This window comes from Geotrypetes seraphini, chromosome 10 (assembly GCF_902459505.1).
Source record: "Geotrypetes seraphini chromosome 10, aGeoSer1.1, whole genome shotgun sequence".
Taxonomy (NCBI): Eukaryota; Metazoa; Chordata; class Amphibia; order Gymnophiona; family Dermophiidae; genus Geotrypetes; species Geotrypetes seraphini.
In genome coordinates this window covers 101,457,428-101,483,012 of record NC_047093.1, presented here as the reverse complement: position 1 = coordinate 101,483,012, position 25,585 = coordinate 101,457,428, and the positions used below count along the sequence as shown (strand labels likewise).

General features: G+C 44.0%; 1 protein-coding gene across 2 annotated transcripts in view; it reads left to right on the top strand.

Moving 5' to 3' along the window:
• Window positions 1-25,346, top strand: part of EXD3 (exonuclease 3'-5' domain containing 3) — a 411,655-nt gene extending 386,309 nt beyond the window's left edge. The window contains exons 16-19 of one of the 2 annotated variants that reach the window (XR_004540939.1): window positions 919-1,120; window positions 2,238-2,380; window positions 17,046-17,174; window positions 24,987-25,346. Coding sequence is in view for 1 of the 2 variants with exons in the window: in XM_033961769.1 (XP_033817660.1) it covers window positions 919-1,120; window positions 2,238-2,380; window positions 24,987-25,013 (372 nt within the window). In the remaining variant the exon portion in view is untranslated. The remainder of the gene's footprint in view (window positions 1-918; window positions 1,121-2,237; window positions 2,381-17,045; window positions 17,175-24,986) is intronic. The other variant, XM_033961769.1, reaches the window with a different exon arrangement.
• The last annotated feature ends 239 nt before the right edge of the window (window positions 25,347-25,585 follow it).

The window sequence follows — 25,585 nt, the reverse complement described above, 5'->3', positions numbered from 1 at the left end:
TATGTTGTGGGGATTCAAAGTCATGAGGCTTCAAGCTGGTATACGCTCCAATTCTCACTTCTATTTAAGAAACCTCTTTCTGGACTTCATTCTGTGGAATAAAATACAGAATATATTGGAAATACCTTTTTCATATAGCGTAGCAATAGGTGGAACACGTGCTACTTCAGGGACCATACTGACAGCTAATAAAAATAAGCTGTTCTTGATACTGTCTGGAGTGGCAATACAATCAATAGTTAAGAACTGGAAAGACTTCACAATTTTGGGAATATGGCCTCATTTAAAGATGTTTGGGGCCCCTTAGGTTTTGTTAAGCAGTATGTGTGATCATATGATTGACCTGCCAGACAAATGGGAAGATGGGAAGGGTGGGGGTAGGGTGAGGGTTTGGGTTAGGGAGGGAGGGATGGCTATGACATGACATGACTGTTAAAATTTCTTGGTACATGTTTACATATGTTTATAATATATTAGTGTTGCATTTCTTTGTAAGATGTTAAAACTTAATAAAGATTGAACTAAAAAAAGGCCAGTTTTTGTTATCATTACTAATATTTGTATGATAGCATTATTAAATATAAGTATTGTCTATATTTGTTGTTATTTTCTATGCTGCTTTTTTTTATTTTTTTTTTTTACTGCATTTACATTGTTATTTTGGTGAAAAACATAAAACAGAGAAGTTTGGTTGGTAAGGTAAGGTAAGTCAAAGAGGTAAGTCAAAATAGATGCTTTCTATTGAGGTCAGAAAGTGGAATAAGTAGTGTTTAGTTTCATGTTATTGTATGTTTCAAATATTTGTTAAAGTGGTTGCAGTTCAACAATATAAAATTTCAAATATGCATACTTTAAAAGAAAAAGAAACCCAGCATGAAACATAACACCTATTTTCTCCATTGGTTTTAACCTTTTTAGCTCCAGAAGTGTAAGGTTAGCTGGACTAAAGGCAGCAGGAAAGTTGATGCCCTGCCAGAGGAAGAGGAGAGAGTTGTGAGGCAGCCTGAAAAAGGACTCAGTCTACTGGTATATCATGTGCTTGGAAAACCTTTGGATAAGACACAACAACTGTCAAACTGGGAGAAGCGACCACTGAAGGAGGAACAACTGGTGTATGCAGGTCAGAGAATATGTCAGTGTAGCCTATATTCTGAACAGAGGCATCAGACAGACTATGATTTTTGTCTGGATTCTGTAGGTTTTCCAGAATAAAAGGATGGAATCACAGGAGGACAAAAAGAACTGGTGTCCTGAGCTGGGATAGTGCAATAGATTTTTTTTTACTTGTTGGATCTGACTCTTAGTAGAAGAATTACATGTGTAAAGTACTTAATGATTTTCCTGATGAGATTATTATTTGTAGACTTCACCCTTTATATCCGATCTATTGGAATCCCCTGTCATTTCTCATTATCTGTATGAAGGTAGAGACTGAGCACAAGGTTATGATATCCATAATCTTGCTTTATCTCTACTTCCTTTACTCTCTCCCTTACATTCTAATACTCTGTTACCCTATATTTGTTATAAGGGTCTGTACCAGAAATCGCTTATATAAATTCAGAGTACTTATCTATGTGCTCACATACCCCTAGTCAATTATATAATATGTGTGCTTTTATAAATCCATATTTTACATGCTCAAGTCACTTATAAAATTACCCTCAAAGTGAATAGCAAATTCAGAAAGCAGAGTTGTTTTGGGGCTAATGAGGCCAGAACTGAAAGAAACCTCTCTAAAATAAGATGATGTTCACTTTTTGCAGTGATTTTCTCTTTAAAAATGAAATAACTAAAATTCCTGAGGGGAGTTTAGTCTGGAATGAATAGTAAGTTCATTGACCCCTAAGTGATTATTGCTAAACAAACACGATAAATATTGCATATGAAAAGCCTGATTTGGTATTCAGCCTTCTTTCCTTTAGAATCAGAATTGTTAATGTAAACTTATGGCCTCTTTTACAAAGCTGCGCTAGCGGCTATAGAAACATAGAAATTGACGGCAGAAAAGGGCCATAGCCCATCAAGTCTGCCCATACCAATGACCCACTCCCTGATTCTTACTCCCCTATAGATCCCACATGAATATCCCATTTTCTCTTAAAATCTGACACGCTGTTGGCCTCAATCACCTGAGATTTAAAGGGCTTTGGGGCCGTTGCCGTGCAGCTTTGTAAAAGAGGCAGCTAATCTTGGAGCCACCATTATTAGCACTATATGTCCTTTTCTTTTCATAGCTTGTGATGCCTACTGCTTGCTGGAGGTATTTGAAGCACTGTGTGAAGATCCTACATGGTTTGGTCTAACACTAAACCTAAAAGATTGCTGGGCAGGAAAACAGCTCCAGACTAAACAAGAGAAGCCTTCAGCTGCAAAAAAGGTCTGTGCAAATTTCCGAATATTGCAGTATTACATATCAAACTATTTTAAATAATAAAATGCTAGCCGCGCATGCGCACTTGCCTCGTGTGTTCCCTGATCCCTTTTCTGTCGGGATGTGGCAAGACAAGTGCGCATGCGCGCTTATTACGTTACTGACGGAGAGCAGCGAATGCAGGAAGCGGAGTGGCCAGGTAAACAAAAAAAAAACTGAGTGAGCCGGGCCGCTGAGAAAGCACGGGAGACCTGGCCCGGGCTGCGGACGGGTAAGGAGCTGGGGCAGTGAGCCTTCCCTGCGGCTGAAATGGAGCCTGGCCACCCTCCGTGACAGACCACAGGAGTCCGAGTCCTTTTCTGCTCACCCCCCTTCCCGCGGACCCGACTACCTTGGCGATTCAAGCAGCGAGTGCACCAGTCTTCACACGCTGCTTCGGGCCCTTCTACTTCCCTGATTTGCTCTGCCGCGTCTCTGATGATGTCATCAGGGACGTGCCAGAGTAAATCAGGGCAGTAGAAGGACCCGAAGCAGTGTGTGAAGACTGGTGCACACGCTGTTTGAATCGCTGGGTAGGTAGTCAGGTCTGTGGGAAGGGAAGGGTGGGGTGCAAGGACTCTGGGGAGAATGGTAGACACCGGCCCTGTACTAACACCCGTGGACAGGGGGAGCAGGAAGGGGTGCTGATGGATAGGGGGGGAATGAAGGGAGGCCTATTGCTGGACAGAGGGAGCAGGAAGAGGTGATGATGGACAGGGGGGGAAAGGAAGGGAGGCTTATTGCTTGACAGGGGGAACAGGAAGAGGTGCTGATGGACAGGGGGGGAAAAATGAAGGGAGGCCTACTGCTGGACAGGGGGAGCAGGAAAAGGTGCTGATGGACAGGGGGGGAAATGAAGGGAGGCCTACTGCTGGACAGGGGGAGCAGGAAGAGGTGCTGATGGACAGGGGGGGTAAATGAAGGGAGGCCTACTGCTAGACAGAGGGAGCAGGAAGAGGTGAAGATGGACGGAGGGGAAAGGAATGGAGGCCTATTGTTGGACAGGGGGAGCAGGAAGAGGTGCTGATGGACACGGGGGGGAATGAAGGGAAGCCTACTGCTGGACATGGGGAGCAGGAAGAGGTGCTGATGGACAGGGGGGGGAAATGAATGGAGGCCTACTGCTGGACAGAGGGAGCAGGAAGAGGTGATGATAGACACGGGGGGAAAATGAAGGGAGGCTTACTGCTGGACAGGGGGAGCAAGAAGAGGTGCTGATGGACAGGGGGGAGGTAAAACAAAGGGAGAAGGGCTGCTGCTGGATAAGGGGAGCAGTGAAGGGGTGGTGGTGGACACAGGGGAGGTAAAAATAAGGGAGAATGGACAGGAAAAAGCGGCTAAGGAGACAGAGAGAGAAAGAAATAAAGACAGACACACATATATTCTAGCACCCGTTAATGTAACGGGCTATAAAGCTAGTATAGAGATAAAACAGCAGGCACACAAGTGAAAGATTAGGTTCCTTGCTTGTTAATCTTCTTTCTTATAGAAGACATAGGATTCTATACTATAACTGTTTCTTCTCCTTAGTCACAAACTTTGCAGAAGGGTGTCACTCAAAACTTCCAACTCCCCTTTAGCACTGGAGAACAGCTCTCTCTTCAGTTAATACCAAAATAATCGAACTCCACTGAAACAGAAGAAAAGAGGAGGAGCACGGGGAACTTTCCCGGCAACAAACCATATTCTTTTCTACTTTGTAACGTATGATATGATAACAATGATTAATAACAATTAACAATTTAACATAGAATAATAAAGTACGCACATGAATAGCTAGGAACAAACCTGCTAAGTACAATTAGTAGGAGCCATAAGAACCCCAAAGGAGCCCTCCTGTTTCTGTCTCTGTTAAATCTTAGATACAGGAGAAGAGGTCCCTAGACGGACACCGGCAACATCTAAGGCAGGAATCGGGCGAATCAAAAACCTGCACAGGGTGGGCCATACAGAATCCTATGTCTTCTATCAGAAAAAAGATTAGCAAGGTAAGAACATAATCTTTCATTCTGTAGCAAAGACGTAGGATTCTGTACTATAATTGATGTACCAAAGCAGTGCCAGACATTTAGGGAGGGACAGATGAGGGAGGGACAGATGCCCGTAGTACTGAGGACCTAAGAGCGGCATCTTCTCATACTGCCACATCCACTCTAGAACCTCGTAAAGGTATGGAGAATGTACTAAGTAGCTGCTCTACAAATTTCATCAGATGAAACAGCCCTGACTGCTCATATAGCTGCTACACTTCTAGTTGAATGTGCTGCAATTGAGATAGGGGGCTGTTTACTGCAGGCAATGTAGGAAGATGAAATTGCCATGCAAATCCATGGGGCTGGAGCTGCCACTGTTCCAGCAGTCTTACTCGGCCGACATTTCCTGATTTCAGGAGCCTGGTTCCTCACCTTTGTCTGCTCTTACAAGAGCCGGGGGTTGCCCCGGAGGATCTTGTTGGCTTCGGCAGAGATATTAAAGGCTGGGCCCCTTTTCAGTTAATGAACAGCATGGAAGCTAGGGTTGGATGTATTGGTTTGGCCCTGGATAGCTCACGTGTTCCTGTATGATGTTCCCCCCATGGCCTCTGATAGGTCAAGTCATCTTCTAGACAAGTGACACATTCCAGCCTGGTGTCTTTAGTGGCTCTGGTTGGGCCTTGCCATCTGCGGTATGCGATTCTCGTATGTCTTTAGTGGGATGAGAGGCTCCGTTCCCTTTTTATTTATATCTTCTCAGTCAGGGACCAGTGTCCTTGGAGAACCTGTGGCATTTTAGTCTTACAACATGGCTGTTGAGCGCTCAGCCTTGATGGTGAACAGTTATTTGCACTCTTTTGCGCTCAAAGTATCCTTTACTTTGGCTTCTTCTGCCAAAGCCTGGTAGGCTTTTCTGACAAGGGGGTGCTAGGAATTAGGTGGAGCCTGAGCAGGCTCCCAGTTAAGTAGTCCTGATTTTCCTTTAGGAGGATTTAGACAGAAGTCTGGCAGTGGCCTCCCTGAAAGTTCAGGTTGCAGACTTTGCGTGTTTTCGGGTGCACAGAGGAGCTAGTTTGCTTACTACTCTTTCAGATCTGACCAGGTGTATGAGAGGGACGCTTCATCTGCGTCCTCCCTTGTGTCTCCTTTTCTCTTCATGGTCTCTTAACATTGTTTTATAAGGCCTTAATGAGGCTTCCTTTGAACCACTATGATCTGACATTCACAACATTTTTTTCTGGTCACTGTTGTCTCAGTATATGTGATAGACATGGGTGTTTTCCATACTGTACATTCCTTCTTGTTGACGATGGGCTTGGCTTTCTGAGTTCATCAGGAGGTTAGATTGCCTGCATTTCATTTGACAGGTTCGGAGCATGAAAATCAGATCTTCCGCAAATTAGATGTCTGGAAGATCTTGTTCCTTTATTTGGAAAAGATAACTGAGTTCTGGGCTGTCTGATCACTTTTTTGTTCTCACTGCTGTGCCTCACCACGGTGAGTTAGCATCCAAGTCCTCGATCGCTTGATGGTTTCGAATGGCCATTTCTGCGACTTATATCACCGATTTCACTTCCAGCACTCTTGACAGGAAGGGTGGCGGCATCGTGGGAGGTATCTTGTGCAATTCATCCTGCTGAAATTTGCAGGGCAGCTCTTGGTCCTCTCTTCATACTTTTACCCAGTTTTACCGAATGGATGTGGCGGCACATTGTGCTGCCATTTTTCAGGACCTCGGTTTTATGGGCTGGCTCTTCTGTCACTCCTTAGCTTCCATGGTTTTGGTATGTTACCTAGCGTATGAAATCCAGAAGGGACATAACAGAATGGAAGATTAGGTTTCTACCAATGATGATCTTCTTTCTGTTAGATCCTGGAGGATTTCATACGACCCGCCTTATCTGTATATACTCAGTGGTTTGGAATAGCCTGCTTCTTTCTGCCTCGGTTATTCTCCTTACAGGATTGAAGGTTGTCTGGCCAGTTGCTGAATCCTGTGGGGAGTTTTCTGTGAGTGTGTACATTGCCGAAGGCTCTTTCTTGGGGTACTCTTTGCACACAGCAGGTTACTTCTACATTGTTCATCAATGTTTTTTTTCTGAGTTGCCTTTGTGCCTATTTATTACTTGTTGATATTTTGCAGAGCATACCAGCTCGTGACTTACTTGTATTGATGGGGACTCTCCCCTATATCCCCTTTGTCCTGGATTTTACAGGTATTTGTTTGGCTTTGGGACTGAACTGATTTTACCACTAGGGGGTGTGCACCATGTGTTCTGAAAAGATGTGAATTCCTGCAATACCTGGACTTCGGTTTGGGATTGAACACCTAGCATATGGAGTCTTCCACGAACTAACAGAAAGAAGATTATCGTAGGTTGAAACCTAATCTTCCATGATCTCACTAGTTATTCCCATCTCTAGATCATTGATAAATATGTTAAAACAACTCTCTAATAAGAATATTGACCATTTAAACCTACTTTCTCTTTTCTGTCTTTGAACCAATTCTTAATCCACAATAGGAGATTATCTCCTATCCCATAACTTTCTAATTTCCTCAGAAGTCTTTCATGATGTACTTTATCAAATGTCTTTTGAAAATCCAAATATACAATATCAGCCGGTTTACTTTTATCCACATGTTCATTCAAGCAAGCGCTTAGGGGTGACTGAAACTTACCTTTCCAACCCCTATCTCTCTTGTTGCCTGCTGGTAGCCCCTCCTGCACTGCCTCTGGCTGACTGACTGTAGCCCCCCCAAAGCAAGCATTCAGGTGACCTCACTAACTTTTCTACCTATTTAAGCTCTCTTTGGGCGGCACTTCGCACAATGAAGCAGTGTGAACAAGGAATATGTACTCCTTCGTGCACCTCCCTATTCTCACTATCTCACTTAAAGTTTATTATGGATTTTATTAATCGCTTATTCAAAATTCTAAGCGATGTATAAAGCAGTAAAATAGTAAATTACAGGTATCAAGGGGAAACAAACCAAATAAATACAACTGACTTGACAAAACATATGATACAAAAGGAAAAAATGGGGAAAGAAATACAAGTTAATGATAATAAATAAGACGAGTAAGGGGAAAAACAATAGGCAAGGGGAAAGCAGTAAGCTTCAAGGATATTAAGAACTAAGTTTCAGTTGATGCACTTAATCTAATTTTCTTGTATATTTCTGTTTCCTTTATCTATTCCTCTCCTTATGGCTCCAATTCACTTTCTGCTTCTCATTCTCAATCTACCCAATCTCACTCCCATTCTCTCTCCTACATTGCTGCCTGGATGTCTCTCCACCATCTAATACTGAATATGGCTAATATGAATCTGCTCATCTTCTCACCTAAACCCACCTCCCCGCTTCCCCCTTTTTCTGTCTCTGTGGTCAGCACTTTCATCCTACCTGACTTGTCTGCTCGCAATCTTGGGGTCGTCTTTGACTCCTCTCTCTTATTCTCCATCTGATACAACAGATCACTAAAACTTGCTGCTTTTTCCTCTATAATATTACCCAAATCTGACCTTTCCTCTCTGAGCACACTACTAAAGCCTTTGTCCACACCCTCATTATCTTTTTCCAATTTTCCAAGTACCTTTCTTATTTCTAATCTTAATGTATATTTTCTGTAAACCGCTTAGAACCTAACGGATGTAGCGGTATATAAGAAATAAATTACATTACATTACATTATCTCATTCTTAGATTACTGCAACTCAGGTCTTCTGCTCTGCCCTTTCTCCCTTTTAATCTATCCAGAATTCACTTGCATGACTCATATTCCGTGAGACCTGCTATATTCGTATTAACCCTCTCCTAAAATCACTTAATTGGCTTCCCATTCCTTTCCAAATACAATTCATGCTCCACTTACTGTCCTACAAATACATTCACTTAGCTGCCCCTCATCTCTCTTCACTTCTATCCCCCCTATGTTCCATCCCATGAACTCCACTCAACTGGGAAGTTCCTCCTATTTGTGTCCTTATCTTCCTCTGCCAACTCCATACTCCGTCCTTTCTGTCTTGCAGCGTAAGCTTGGAACAAACTGCCTGAATCCCTACGGTGGGCCCCATCTCTGGCAGTGTTCAAGTCCAAGTTACAAGCTCACCTCTTTGAGACTGCTTTCAACCCCTAACTCTCCTCCTTGGGTTTTGCATCCCCAACTCTTGTCTGTCCAAGTTAGATTGTGAGCTCTTCTGAGTAGGGTCTATTTAATATCAGATGTACAGTGTTGTGTACGCCCTTCAGTGCTATAGAAGTGTTAAATAGTAGTAGTAGGGAAGAAGCAGACAGGTCAATCCCTGGCGGGACCTGTTAGCTAACCTGCACAAGTATTTTAGAACTCAGGGCTGTCCCCGCTTTCCTTCTCACAGACAGCACTGTCTCATAGGGGGCCAGCAGCATTTTTCACCTCTCCCTTCTGGTAACGCATTCATTAGTCTGCGGAGATGAGGGTGCGGTCAGACACCTTGTCTGGCTGGCAACCCAAAGATCAGCATTGAAGAGGAGTTTTTTTTTAGCATGAGGCAGTGATTCTTCTCCTTTCCAGCTTTTGTAAAGAGCTGAGGCAGGCTGCAGCACATTACCAGCACAGGTCACAGTGACTTAAGGCTGTTACAGCCTCTGAGGTGAATCAGGGGAGGTCTGAAAATCAGGTTTTTGAGGGTTTCTGCATGTTCCCTTATGTTCCCCCTCCTCAAAAATCTTAAATTCGCTGATTTTTGACTTTAGTAAGTCAGTTATTTTAGCATTTTTAGGTGTGAAAATCTTGATGGTGGCCATCTTGAATTTTTAGCAATCTTTTTTCTCAAGTTCCCTTTACTTCCAAAACTCAATTTTTAGCCTCAAAACTGGTTGGGATGGCGTCCTTGGGCTCTTATACTCCAAATTCATGCCAGGATTGCACACATTCAACGCCTCAGGAGTGTCCTTGCGCCACATGCCACACCACATGAATCAGAGAGGTGGGAGTGGCCAGCTTAACCTCTCCTCTGCATGCTCAGCTTACAAAAGGGTAGTCTTTTCTGTTTTCAGGGCCTGAAAATAGTAACCATTCCATGCGAAAGGACATGGATGCCCTGTAGCTCAAGAAATGCAAAGTAGTATCATCACAGGGTGACTCCTTGCTCCCTGGTATGGCTTTCTTAGAATTTATGAATTTTATGTGGAAAGCCTTTCAGAATAGCTGTGCTCCTCCTGTGCAGTCCCACTGAGCATCAGGCTTGCCTCATCAAGGCATAGCCTCTCAGGCCACAATGCTTCTTAGTCTGCCGCTGTTCGGGAAATGGGAGACCTGTTCGCAGAGGATACCGATGATGAGGATAATTTTGCAGCTCCTTTATCGTTTATGATTTTAATAATTGATATTTAAAGAAAAAATCATACATATGTAAATCTCAATACAATATAATATAGTACGCAGATGTGATGTGTCCTCAAACAAGCCTCTGGTTGCAGGTGCTCCCAGACCGCATTTCACAAGGTCCAGTATGCATAGAGGATCCGGATTGCTTTGCTCTTATGGCATGGCTATTTAACGCGAAGTGCTAGAGCGCAAAGGATATTCAGAAGTGGTAATTGACACATTTCTCAGATAAATGAAGTCGACTACAGTTACTGCCTACACTAAAGTGTGGAAAACTTTTCAGCTTTGGTGTGCCTAAGTGAGTGCAGCCGTTTTCAGCTCCGAGTTCAGTGGTGTTGGCTTTTCTGTAAGCTGCCCTTAACGACCTCATCCTGGCTTCCCTTTAGAAACATAGAAACATAGAAGATGACGGCAGATAAGGGCCATAGCCCATCAAGTCTGCCCATTCTACTGACCCACCTCCAAGTCTACTATCCTCGGGATCCCACTCCTGGTGACAGGTTCCCTTGGCTTAACCCTCTAAGGGATCCCACATGGGCATCCCATTTGCTCTTAAATTCTTGCACGCTGTTTGCCTCGATCACCTGCACCAGGAGCTTGTTCCAAGGATCAACCACTCTCTCGGTGAAGAAATATTTCCTGGTGTCGCCATGAAATTTCCCGCCCCTGAGTTTGAGCGGATGCCCTCTTGTGGCTGAGGCTCCTTTGAGAAAGAGAATCTCTTCTTCCATCTCAATACGGCCGGTAATATACTTAAACGTCTCGATCATGTCTCCTCTCTCCCTACGTTCCTCGAGTGAGTACAGCCGCAAATTTTTCAGCCTTTCCTCGTACAATAGATCCTTGAGCCCTGAGACCATCCTGGTGGCCATCCGTTGCACCGACTCTACTCTCAGCACATCTTTTCAGTAGTGTGGCCTCCAGAATTGCACACATTATTCCAAATGAGGTCTCACCATGGTTCTGTATAATGGCATTATGACTTCAGGCTTCCGGCTGACGAAACTCCTGCAGATGCAACCTAACAACTGTCTTGCCTTAGATGAAGCCTTCTCCACATGATCAGCAGTTTTCATGTCTGCGCTGATGATCAAGTCTCGTTCTGTTGAAGTTCTAGCTAAGGTCTCACCATTGAAGGTGTAAGTTCTACACGGATTTCTGCTGCCGAGGTGCATGATCTTGCATTTCTTAGCGTTGAAACCTAGCTGCCAGGTCGAGGACCAAAGCTCCAACAAATGTAGGTCCTGTGTCATACTATCGGGTGAATTGCCGTCTCTCACTATATTGCATAGTTTGGCGGCGTCAGCGAATAACGTTATCTTACCTTGAAGCCCCTGAGTTAGGTCCCCTATGAATATGTTGAAAAGGAGCGGGCCCAAGACTGAGCCCTGCGGTACTCCACTGGTCACCTCCGATGTTTTAGAGAGGGTACCGTTAACTACCACCCTCTGAAGTCTGCCACTCAGCCAGTCATTGACCCATGTAGTTAGTGTTTCTCCCAGCCCAATTGATTTCATCTTGCTCAATAGCCTGTGATGCGGGACACTATCGAAAGCTTTGCTGAAGTCTAGGTATATGACGTCCACGGATTCTCCCAAGTCTAGCTGTTTTGTTACCCAGTCAAAGAAGCTGATGAGATTGGATTGGCAGGACCTACCCTTGGTAAATCCGTGTTGACTGGGATCCCGTAGATTCTCCTCATCCAAGATTGCGTCTAATTTACTTTTGATTAGTGTTTCCATGAGTTTGCATACTATTTATGTGAGACTCACTGATCTGTAGTTTGCAGCCTCTGCCCTGCAACCCTTTCTGTGCAGTGGAACGACGTTAGCTAATCTAATCTAATCCTTAGGTTTGTATACCGCATCATCTCCATGTTCGTAGAGCTCGACGCGGTTTACAGTAGGAGAAATAGGAAGGAACTACAACAGAGGGTTAGAGGTAGAAGTGTGAAGAAAATTTAGAGGACTTGGGATGCCAAGATATAGCTGTTTTCCAGTCTATGGGGACTCCCCGAACTTAGGGAGAGATTGAAGAGTCCTGATAGCGGTTCTGCCAGGACATCACGCAGCTCACTGAGCACCCTGGGGTGTAGATTGTCCGGTCCCATGGCTTTGTTCACCTTGAGTCTTGCCAGTTCGTAGTAGACGTCGCCAGGTGTGAACTCGAAATTCTGAAACGGGTCTTCCACGCTGGGCTTGCCTGCAACTGCGGACCGTGCCCCGGTGCCTCGCAGGTGAAGACCGAGCAGAAGTATTCATTCAGTAGTTCTGCTTTATCGGAATCTGATTCTGCGCAGTTCCCATCTGGTTTTCTAAGGCGTACTATCCCGTCTGTGTTCTTTTTCCTATTATTAATATACCTGAAGAAGGATTTGTCCCCTTTCTTCATGATCTTTGCCAGAGTCTCTTCCACTCGAAGTTTGGCCTCCCTGACTGCCGTTTTGACCGCTGCAGACCTCGCCCTATGTTCTAGTTTAGCTTCCCTAGTCTCCGTTCGTTTGTAGGAAATAAATGTTTTTTTCTTCTCCTTGACGAGGTGCGAGATTTCTGCGGAGTACCATTGGGGTTTGTTGTTTCTCCATCGTTTGTGTACTGATTTAATGTAGAGGCTTGTCGCTTCATGTATGGTAGATTTCAGGGATGACCACATAGCTTCCACATCATCGGTCGTAGCTTGGTTCTGCAGTGTCCGGTGGACAATCTCTTCCATGCGTTCGAAGTCAGTGCCTCGGAAGTTGAGTACTTTTGTTTTCGTGTTTGATCTAGGGAAACCTTTCCTGAGGTAGAACCACACCATGTTGTGTTCGCTGGAGACTAGCATATCTCCTACCGAGACCTTCGAGATGCTATCCCCTTTGGTGAGTACCAGTTCCAGGATCGCCTGGGCCCTAGTGGGTTCCAATACCATTTGTTTGAGTCGTGCTCCCTTTATGGATGTTAACAGTCTCCTGCTGCTGCTGGTTGTTGCTGAGTATGAGTTCCAATCTGCATCAGGCATGTTGAAGTCCCCTAGCAGAACAGCGTCTCCCTGTAGAGTGATATTCTCTATGTCTTCAATTAATTCGGAGTCTTTGTCTTCCAGTTGTCTTGGAGGTCTATATACTACACCAAGATACAGGCATTTTTCCCTGCCTCTGGCCAGGTTCACCCAGAGGGATTCCCCGGTGTACTTGACATCTGTGATTCTGGTAGTTTTGATGTCTTCTTTAATGTATAGTGCCACCCCTCCCCCTGACTTTCCCTCTCTGTCCTGACGAAATAAGTTGTATCCCAGTATAGCCATATCCCACCCATGAGAGTCTGTGAACCATGTTTCGGATATTGCCACCACGTCAAGGTCGGCATTCAAGTTTCAAGTTTATTCATTATTTGATTAATCGCCTATCATAATTACTAATCAATTTACATTTACAGAAAATACATGATAAAATATTAACAATAATATAATAAAAATATAAAAATCATATTAAAAAAACTATACAAATTTGAACAGGAAACATTGGGATAGAGGGGGAAGAAATACAATTTATAATAGGAAAGGAGGGACCGATAAGGGTAAAAACACAAAAGGATAGGGAAAACAATATAATTTTATGAAATAGTATATATGTATATATAGCTGACTAAAATGAAAGGGAGTTGTGAAGAGCAATTGGCATTTCAATTAAATATTGAAAGCATCTTTAAAAAGAAAACTCTTGAGTTGGCTTTTGAATTTATCAAGATTTTTCTCCTCCCTCAAATAAAGTGGGAGAGAATTCCATGTTTGTGGTGCTGTGACAGAGAAGATATATTGTCTTCGGGTATTTATGATTTTAAGAGTGGGAATGACCAATAAAAGTTGTTGATTGGATCGTAAAGTTTTTTGAGAGGAGTATGGAATTAAGACTTTATAAATAAAAGATGGAGTTTTGGATAATAACGATTTAAAGGTGAGTAAAGATAACTTATATAATATTCGGTGTGCAACTGGGAGCCAATGTGCTTTTTGTAGTAAAGGGGTTACATGATCAAACTTTTTGGCCCCCATAATTAATTTGATAGATGTATTTTGTATGATCTATCAAATTAATTATGGGGGCCAAAAAGTTTGATCATGTAACCCCTTTACTACAAAAAGCACATTGGCTCCCAGTTGCACACCGAATATTATATAAGTTATCTTTACTCACCTTTAAATCGTTATTATCCAAAACTCCATCTTTTATTTATAAAGTCTTAATTCCATACTCCTCTCAAAAAACTTTACGATCCAATCAACAACTTTTATTGGTCATTCCCACTCTTAAAATCATAAATACCCGAAGACAATATATCTTCTCTGTCACAGCACCACAAACATGGAATTCTCTCCCACTTTATTTGAGGGAGGAGAAAAATCTTGATAAATTCAAAAGCCAACTCAAGAGTTTTCTTTTTAAAGATGCTTTCAATATTTAATTGAAATGCCAATTGCTCTTCACAACTCCCTTTCATTTTAGTCAGCTTTAGGCATTCATTATTTCGGTCTCTAATTCTAGAATCTTATTGCCTAAACTGTGTGCATTAACATACATAGCCCTCCATACCCTGTGATTTCTAAGTCTCTGTGGGGAGTTTCCCACCTGGGGTAGTGCGACTCCTAGAGAATTGTTTGCAATGGGGGCACTTACTTTGGACTTAGAATCGGAGTTTCGACTCACCTCGTCAGGATCGTTCCTTACTATACTTTTTGTCCAAGTAGCAGGGTTCTCTTGTTTCAGGGCTCACTTCCAAGGCCATGATTTCAAGATGAATCCGTACAATCTTTTCATCAGCTTACATATTCTTTGGGAAACAGTCCTCTCTTTCTGTTAAAGTGCATTTGACCATAAGTGTAGCTTCATTGTGATCAGAGCTAGGGCAGACTCTCCAGCAGAGATTTGTAAAGCTGAGACCTGGTACACTCTACCCACATTTGCAAAGTTTTTACAGGAAGGACATTGCAGCAAGAGAGAATTCTGTCTTTGTCTCCTCAGTATTATGGGCTGGCGCAGTCAGCCCACCTTAGATTTCAGGGACTGCTTTTGTATGTCCTGCTTGTCCAGAATGAGACACCTATTGCACTAGAAAAAGAGATTGTCTTATCTGATAATATCCTTTTCAGTAGGTGTGCCTACTGTTTCATTCTATTTATTCTTGTATCTTGTCAGTCAGCCCTTTGGGCCCTAAAGAATGCTGTATAGTATGTTTTAGCATCTACAGGGGTACTACTTGAGCTCCTTTGATGCTTCTATTGGTTGTCAGTTGTTCATTGGTTGTATCAAGATAAGACATAATCTCTTTTTCTGTTGCATCCACTCAAGGGTCTGTACGTATGGTGATCAATCTGTTCCTGCGAACTGGACTTGCAAAAGTGTGAATACTTAACAGCTTTGAGCACTTCCCACAAAGAGGTGAAGCACAGTATCCCCTTCCAGTTTTTCTTCTGCAAGCAAACTGTGCAGATGTGTTCTGATCTGCTCTGCTTAGGTGTTTTTTATTTGGGGGGAGTTGGGGGTCAACCTTTTTTTTTTGGGGGGGGGGTCGACCTTAAGTTCGTTTTTCTGAGGCTTTGGAGCTTTGAGACCTCATTTTGGGATCCTCTGCTTGGGAAAGAACACGGATTCCGCTAAGCTGGACTGCAGCTCTCTAAGGAAAGCCTTTGGGTGGACCTGTGGAGCCAGTCTGCTGTGAATCTTCAGGGTTCAGAGTCCGTTCCCTTGGGAGCCAGCTCGCCTTCTGAGTTTCTCAGAGGCTTGAGTGCAGGCTGTAGGCACCCTATGTAAGAACCCTCGGGGTATCAGGGCACTGTCTGCAAGTTTGCTCACCCCCATCACACTGCAAGGTTCCTTGAGGGTGGAAGTCTCAGTTAGGATCAGTCCGACTGGCAGCCTGAAGATTTATTGCTTTGGAATTGGATTTGGAAGCATCTGATGCATAAAGTTCTTTCCTTCTCTCCAGCTGCACTGAAATAGCTGACAGGCAGACACCTCTACAGAACTGTGAATACAGCCCCATTATTTCCTATGGGGAAAATCAGGGTGGGTCTGAAAATCTTAAATTTAAGGATTTTTGAGGTTAGGATTTAGGTCTTCCATCTCCAAAACCCCTTTTTCAGTTTTTGAACTTTCAGTTAAGTCTCCATGAGCCATTTTTGGTGCGGTTTTTCTGGCAGCAACCATCTTGGATTTCAATCAAACCTTTTTTCAAAAGCCCCTAGCTGCCTCAAACCCCCTTAATTTTTATTTTAATTGATTGGGATGGATTCATCATCATGTGAGGACACCGTTACTTGTAAAATTTGTTCCAGTTTGGCAGAGGAGCATCTATGTACCACATGCTGCCGCGCAAGGGAAGGGTGGGAGCTTCGTTTGTAGCCCCATTCATGTCCTCCAGGGCTGGTGAACTACTGTGTAGAGAATGACACAGGGATAAATTTTTTCCCTGTCCCTGCAGGAACTCATTTTCCCATCCCGTCCCTGTAAGTTCTATTACTGTCCCTGCCCTGTTCCTACAAGCTTCATCCTCATCTGCACAAGCCTCAAACTCTTTAAAATCATAAATGTTTGAGGCTTGTGCGGTTAAGGCAGAGCTTACAGAAATGGAGCAGGAACAAGGACAGCGACAAACCTCGCAGTGACGGGATGGGGAAATTGAGTTCTTGCGGGGACAGGGAAAAATGTATTCCTGTGTCATTCTCTACTACTACTGTGGGTCCGATAAATGGGTAAAAAGTCTTGTCCAGATACCATATCTTGCGGTGACGCGTAATGGAGACATGTGGAGTCCATGGAACACACGCAAGTCCAGATGGATGTTCTGCAGGCTTCATTTGCTTCCCCTGCATAAGTCTTCTCCACAGAATTTGTAAATCTGATGTGGAGAGCCTTCTGATAAGGTCAATGCAACCTGCAGGTGCGCTTCCATTGACCCGTGGAGTGTTCTCTCTGGTGTATGCTTCTCATTTCAGAAGGCAGGGCCTTGGCTCCAATGACTTTTCAGAGCCAGGCTGGCCGGAATGGAGGTCAGACTCCATGCTGGTTTTGTCTCAGGACTCTTATTCAGTCCTGGATGACTCTGGCTCACTGTTTGGATCCGCAAGTCAAGAGGCCTCAGATCCGCCACCTTTTTAAGTTGGTCTCTGTCCACCATATTATTGCTGATGCTATTAAAGAACCGAAGCTGGAGGCTCCAACCTCCACTTCCCAGTGCATGGTCATGAGTAGCTCTAACATTCAGATCTCCTTTTTTCCTGCTCATCCGGATATTACTGAACTGGTTACAGAACAATGGAAGATGCCGGAGGGGTCCCTGAAGGTCATGTCCAGACTTTATCCCATAGTACTGGAGTTCCAGCAGCTATTCGACCAGCTGAAGGTGGTTGTGATGGTGGCACACAAAAAACCATTCAAAGGTAAAGCGAACAAAAAGACTTCAAATCACTAAGGGAGAAGAAGAACATCAGTGTTGCACAGAATAAGTGAAAGGCAATAATAGCCAACCACCACTGGCTACCGACTACTGATATTCAAATCAGAAGGGGCAAACACATCACAGGTACAAAAAACTCCCATATACAGTAATGGATATAGATAGCACAACCCTCAGTGTGATCTCTCTATATAAGCAAAGGGTAGGAGTAAAGGGCCACTACTCTGACTGGAGGAGGGTCACGAGTGGTGTTCCACAGGGGTCAGTACTCGGACCACTGCTGTTCAATGTATTTATAAATTATCTAGAAACAGGGACGAAGTGCAAAGTCATAAAATTCGCAGATGACACCAAACAGTCTTTCAAGGCTCAGTGCTGACTAATGGAATTCTTAATTACAATTTTTACATGACATTTTATTTAAAATCACTCATCCAGAAAATGTCATCCTTTGATCAATACATTCCATCTGAACATCTCAATGATTACCAATACCTGACCAAGGATCTCAAAGAGACCAGAAAGTGCATGGTAGTTTCCACCTTCAGTGTCTTTGATATTGTACCTCGGCAATCTCTATTGCCATGAGTAGACAGACATGGCTAAGAATATCAGTCCTTGACACCAACATACAAGAACATCTGTCCAACATACCCTATGTAGGAGATGATCTTTTTGGAGACAGAATTTAAGAGATATACTGATTGCATGACTACCTTGTCTTCTTCCAGCACAGCACAGTCTCAAGCTCCAAGGAGATATTCTACTACTTCCAAATGTTCTACTTATTTTACCAAACAAAAGTATAACCAGACTTCCACATTCACTCGCTTTTCAAATCAGAGGTGCAACCCAGACAGCAAAGGCAACAAAAATCACAGTCACAGCCTAGAGAACATTGTCAGAATTTTCCAACCTTCACCATAGACTCTCTCCATAGGGGGTCAACTCATCCACTATTCTCATCAATGGTCCTTAATAAACAACAGATGTAGAGGGAGAGGGAGTGAGAAGCTAAACGGGAGAAAAGCACAGGAGAGATAAGTAGAGGCAGGAGACTAAGAGGGAAATTGATGAAAGTTAGCTCTGCCCACCCCCGACGTCGACCACCAAAGCTACCCCTTAAAAGGGGAGGGGCCAACAGCGCTCAGCCGTTCGGCGTGCAAAGGTGAGTGTTTAAGGCACTCACTTTAGCGAGACCGCCTTTACAAAGGGCCTTGAGAAGGGATGAGCCACCACTAAAGGAGAGCAGGAGGAGACCACAGCAGGCGCAGAGGACACACAACCAGGCGGACACAGCAGCTACAAAGACGACTCACAACCAGGCGGACACAGCAGCTACAAAGAAGACACACAACCAGGCGGACACAGCAGCTACAGAAGACACATAACCAGGCGGACACAGCAGCTACAGAGGACACACAACCAGGCAGACACAGCAGCTACAGAGGACACACAACCAGGCAGACACAGCAGCTACAGAGGACACACAACCAGGCAGACATAGCAACTACAGAGGACACACAACCAGGCAGACATAGCAACTACAGAGGACACACAACCAGGCAGACACAGCAGATACAGAGGACACACAACCAGGCTGACACAGGACACATCAGGCGCAGAGGAGACACAACCAGGCAGACACAGAGGACACAGTAGGTGCAGAGGACACACAGCCAGGCAGACACAGCAGGTATAGAGGACACACAGCCAGGCAGACGCAGAGTACGCAGCAGGCGCAGAGGACAGCCACAGTAGACACATAAGACATCCACAGTAGTCCGGCAAACAAGTAGCAATGGAAGCAGCAGACAGAAGCAGGATGTTGAGCTACCCAGTTTTCGGCACTAACTTCCATATGTATGACTACCTCCCCTCTGGGAGGCGGTCTTACGTATGCGCTCAATGCGGAGAGCTGGAGAGCCTGAAGAAACAAGTCAGACTCCTGGAGGGCAGAGTACTGGAACTGAAGGCACTTCAAGCAGTGGAGGAGGAAGACAGAGATGCAGAGAGCATCAAGACAGAGGACACCATCGAGGAAGAAGTCCAAGAGCTGGAGAGGTTCATAGAGAAGGCATACAGGGAGGCCGTGGAAAATCACCAGCAACAGTGGAACTGCTGAGATACACATACAGAGAGTGTGGCCCACCCGACGGACAACCACTATGAAGAAATGGGTGGCACATCAGCGAGAACGGACCTACGGCTGGAGAGATGGACATATACCAGGGACATGGACCTGTGGCTGGAGAATCAGGAGAAGATAGAGAGGAAAGCAATCGTCGTGGGAGACTCCATCATCAGACAAGTTGACAGCCACATAGCGGGAGGAAGACTGGATCGGCTGGTGACCTGCCAACTGGAAGCCAAGGTAGAAGACATAGTGAGTCGCATCAACAGGATCATCGACAGTGTGGAAGAAGAAGATACGACAGTGGTGATCCATGTGGGGATGAACAACGTGAGCAACAGGAACCACAACAGGGAAGTAGTAAAGGACCAGTTCTGGATGCTAGGAAGGAAGCTGAAGACCCGAACGCAGAGGATAGCATTCTCGGAGATCCTGCCGGTACCCAGGGCCGACGAGAAGCGGCAGATGGAGCTGCAACCAGTCAGCATGTGGATGCGGCGGTGGTGTGAGGAAGAAGGATTCCACTTTGTGCGCAACTGGACGATGTTCTAGGGGAAGAGCAAGCTATTCAGAAAGGACGGACTCCACCTCAGCAGAGACGGAATGAGGCTACTTGCAAGCAACATCAAGAGAGAAGTTGAGAAGTTTTTAAACTAGGAAGAAGGGGAAAGCCGACAGTTGACCGAGAGAGAGAGTTGATGGTTCGGGAACCGGTATACCGGGTGGATACCATGCAGGAAAATAGAGGGAAAGACTCACCGGATCACAGGCAAGACAGATCGAAAGGAACACAAGGGGGAAGGAAATGCAAGAAAGGAACAGGCCGCAAACTCAAGTGTATGTACACGAACACAAGGAGCCAAAGGAATAAGGTAGGTGAATTAGAAGCTATGGCACAAAAAGATAACGTTGACATTAACAGCATCATGGAAACATGGTGGACTGAGGAAAACGTCTGGGACACTGTGCTACCAGGATACAAATTATACCGCACAGACAGAGTGGCTCGAAAAGGTGGAGGCATAGCCATATACGTAAAGACGGAATGAATCTACTAGAGAGAACACACCACAACTGACGGATAAGTTAGAGTCTCTATGGATCAAAATTTTGGGAACAAATGGTCTGGAAACGAAGATCGGCATCTACTACCGACTCCCAGGGAAGTCCGAAGAAATTGATGGAGAAATGACGGATGAGATTAAATGCAACTGCAAGGGAGACAATGCAGTTATCATGGGTGACTTCAACTATCCGGGGATAGACTGGAACCTAGGCACATCTGGCTACGCTAGGGAGACCAAGTTCCTGGATGCTGTAGGCGATTGCTTCCTGGAACAACCTAACAAGGAAAATACAAGAGGAAAGGCAATTCTGGACTTAATTCTAAATGGACTGTGAGGACTGGCACAAGATGTAGATGTAGAAGGGACGCTGGGAAACAGCGATCACAATATGATCCGCTTGGATCTGGACGCAGGGTCGAAACATCGATCCAGAACAACAGCCACGGCGCTGAACTTCTGAAAAGGGAATTACGAAGGGATGAGACTCTTTGTGGGGAAGAAGATTAAGAAGAGGATAAGCACTGTAAAAATACTAGAGCAAGCTTGGTCTCTTTTTAAGGACACAGTCACCGAGGCACAAAATCTATATATACCGTTTATCAACAAGGGATCCAAGAGGAAAAAGAACAAAGAACCAGCATGGCTCACTGTAGAGGTGAAGGAAGCGATCAGAGACGGGAAAACTTCGTTTAAGGAATGGAAAAGGTCAAAGACGAATGAGAACTGGAATAAACACAAATAACATCAACACAGGTGTCATAAGGCGGTAAAAGGGACCAAAAGAGACTATGAGGAAAAAATAGCCAAGGAGGCAAATAACTTCAAGCTGTTCTTTCGATATATTAAGGGGAAATGACCCGCGAAGGAAGCGGTGGGACCATTGAATGACCATGGAATAAAGGGAGTGCTAAAGGAGGACAAAGCAATCGCCAACAAATTGAACACATTTTTTTGCATCTGTATTTACCGAAGAAGGACACGGTACTGCTCGAAAGGGTCCAGAGAAGAACGACTAAAATGGTTAAAAGGCTGGAGGAGTTGCCGTACAGTGAGAGACTAGAGAAACTGGGCCTCTTCTCCCTTGAAAAGAGGAGACTGAGAGGGGACATGATCGAAACATTTACGATACTGAAGGGAATAGACTTAGTAGATAAAGACAGATTGTTCACCCTCTCCAAGGTAGGGAGAACAAGAGGGCACTGCCTAAAGCTGAAAGGGGATAGATTCCGTACAAACGTAAGTAAGTTCTTCTTCACCCAGAGAGTGGTAGACAACTGGAACACTCTTCCAGAGGTTGTTATAGGGGAAAAACACCCTCCAGGGATTCAAGACAAAATTGGACAAGTTCCTGCTAAACTGGAACATACACAGATGAGGCTGGACTCATTTAGAGCACTGTTCTTTGACCTAAGGGCCGCCGCGTGAGCGGACTGCTGGGCAAGATGGACTACTGGTCTGACCCATCAGCGGCAATTCTTATATTCTTATCACTGAGTCCTTCAGGTGGTGAGTCAGGGCTATGCCCTTCATTTACAGAAAAGACTCCCAATCCATCCTCCAAGAGAGTCCTATTTCAACTCCCATCAGAAGACTCTCTTTCACTAAGAGCCTTTCTCCAACTTAGTGCCATAGAACTGGTACCTCTGCAGGAGAGGGGCTGAGGGTTCTACTCAAAGTATTTCCTCATACCTAAAAAGACTGGAGGACACCATCCAATTCTAGACTTCCATGCTCCAAACAAATACTTGGTGAAAGAGAAATTTTGAATGGTTTATCTACTATTACCATTGTTGGAAAATAATGGATGGCTTTGCTTTTTAGATCTCAAAGAAGCTTATATATGCATTTCCATCCACCCAGCCCACAGTAAATATCTTTGGTTTCAAATGGAAACAGGTTTCCAAGTTTTCTTTATTTTTGATATACCGTTTATCATACAAGTATCTAAATGGTTAGCAATAAAATAGAATATAAAAATTTAAAATAAAAGCTTGGCTAAGCTAAAAGGAGGGAAGCACATACACATATACATACATGATACGGAAGGGAAATAAGGGGCGAGGAAAGTTATTAAGTCTGGCATCAGCACTCAGAGTAATCACAAATTACAACCGTCCGCTCATGCAGCTCTCACATATTTCTTTATCTAGACTGGTTGATCAAGGCCTGAGCACCTCAAGTAACTCATCTGGTCATGAATTTAACAATACATCTCCTGGAACTTCTCAGATGAGAAATCTCATTTACAATTCACACAAATTCTGGAGTTCATTGGAACACTTGTGGACACAACTCAAGCTCATGCATTTCTACCACAACAGAGGCTCCACACTCTTAATACAGATCTGCAAGAAAGTCTCCAGTGTCCAATGCATAACTGCACATCAAGTGCTGCGTCTTCTGGGCAACATGGCATCCACAGTGACTCCATTTGCCCATCTTCGTATCAGGGAACCTTAGTGAACACTCTCAACCCAATGGTCTCAAACCACCAGAGCACTTTTCTAAAGATACGAGTGACCTCAGATCGTTTTCAGTCCCCTCAATAGTGGTTATCACTGACCAATCTTTATTCCATACTCCTCCATATTAAAAAATATTAGCAATGGATACTTCCATGCTCGGTTGTGGAGCCCACCTTGGATGGCTTCCATACTCAAGGCAGCTGGAATATTCATGAGAAAACTAGTGTCTGATACAAAGCTCAGGACACTAGTTTTCAGTTTTTCTTTCATTGACATCTCCACAGCGCGTCTCCTCAAGTGCACGTATCACTGTGCTTTATTCAAGCCTGACTCTTGATAAAGTCACAGACGCCGAAACACTGTCAGTGTCGAGTCTATTGAGCCTTTGTGGCATATCCATCAATAAAGTGACTTTCTCGAACAATATACCCTTGGCTGATCTCTTGACATCCTGCCCTCATGTATCCCTCGTATACTTTCATCTTGTCGCTGAGGCCTGTCCTTGGCTTCCAATTCAATGTCTAAGTATTCCACAATTTTATTCTTTTAGAATTGGTTTCCACCATTTTGCCTGGCACCGAAGTCAGGCTTACTGATCTGTAATTTCCCAGATCTTCCCTGGAATCCTTTTTAAAAATTGGCGTAACATTGGCCACCCTCCAATTTTCAGGTACTACAGACTATTTTAGCGGCAGGTTACAGATCTCTAACAGCAGGACAGCAATTTTAGGTTTGAGTTCTTTTAGTATCCCGGGATGTATACCATCCAGTCTAGGTGATTTATCACTTTTCAACTTGTCAATTTGTCTTAGTACACTCTGTGTTCGAAAGTGGAATTCGTCCCGAAGGGGAAACGACCCGCGAAGGAAGCGGTGGGACCATTGAATGACCATGGAATAAAGGGAGTGCTAAAGGAGGACAAAGTAATCGCCAACAAACTGAACACATTTTTTTGCATCTGTATTTACCGAAGAAGGACACGGTACTACTCGAAAGGGTCCAGAGAAGAACGACTAAAATGGTTAAAAGGCTGGAGGAGTTGCCGTATAGTGAAAGACTAGAGAAACTGGGCCTCTTCTCCCTTGAAAAGAGGAAACTGAGAGGGGACATGATCGAAACATTTACGATACTGAAGGGAATAGACTTAGTAGATAAAGACAGATTGTTCACCCTCTCCAAGGTAGGGAGAACAAGAGGGCACTGCCTAAAGCTGAAAGGGGATAGATTCCGTACAAACGTAAGTAAGTTCTTCTTCACCCAGAGAGTGGTAGACAACTGGAACACTCTTCCAGAGGTTGTTATAGGGGAAAAACACCCTCCAGGGATTCAAGACAAAGTTGGACAAGTTCCTGCTAAACTGGAACATACACAGGTGAGGCTGGACTCATTTAGAGCACTGTTCTTTGACCTAAGAGCCGCCGCGTGAGCGAACTGCTGGGCAAGATGGACTACTAGTCTGACCCAGCAGCGGCAATTCTTATATTCTTATCACTGAGTCCTTCAGGTGGTGAGTCAGGGCTATGCCCTTCATTTACAGAAAAGACTCCCAAACCATCCTCCAAGAGAGTCCTATTTCAACTCCCATCAGAAGACTCTCCTTCACTAAGAGCCTTTCTCCAACTTAGTGCCATAGAACTGGTACCTCTGTCAGGGAACACGCCATCCTAAGTGCGCATGCGCGCTTAGGATTTTATTATAGAGGATTGCCCAATTCTCTAGTTTTCCTAATCTCTGAAAACATTTCTTCATCTGACTGCTCATTTTGTCCTGGGGACAGTAGTATAACCCTACCTTTATATTCCTTCCCTTCACACATGAAATTTCTATCCATATGGATTCCACACTACTATTTGTCATGCAGAATGTTTATTTCATTTAATTCAATTCCCTCTTTAGCATATACACAACCCCCCCCTCCAATTTGATCTACTCTATCCTTGCGATATAATTTGTATCCTAGAAATAGTGTCCCATTGATTGTCCTCCTTCCACCAGGTCTCTGAGATGCTTATTTATATCTATCTCATCATTCAGTGCAATATACTCTTAATTCTCCTATTTATTTTTTAGGCTTCTAGCATTTGTGTACAGACACTTCAAATTGTGTTGTTTTTTTCTTGTAACTACAGGCTGCTGAGAAGACAGGGAAAATCTGAGTCTTTTACTCCGCCTTCCTCGTAAACCCTCTTGGCTTTCTTTCACCATTATTGAAACATCTCTACTGGGACTCCCTAAATATCCTGTTTTAATAGTATCCTTCAAGGACACCCCCTGTGACTGCTATGAACACCTCTCTACTCCTGTCTTGTCCTGCACTACCATGGCTGTCCTATGTAATGCACATGAATGTCCATATAACTGTAATATACCTTGAATGTTTAACATAACTGACTGATATGTTCATATAACTGAATGTCCTTATAGTTTTAATGTCTAATATAACTGACTGTAATGCACATGAATGTCCATAAACTATAATGTACCTTGAATGTCTAATATAACTGACTGTTTTGTGTCTATTATAATTTACTGTGTACATGCTTTTGTAACCCGTTCTGAGCTCAAGGGAGGATAGAATAGAAATCAAAATAAATAAATAAATCACATCAAACCATCTACTCCTGGGCAACTGGTCAGCTTTCCCCCGCATCTCAGTTTAAAAGCTGCTCTATCTCTAGCACCAGCAGCCTGGTTCCATTCTGGTTATGGTGGAGTTCATCCTTTCAGA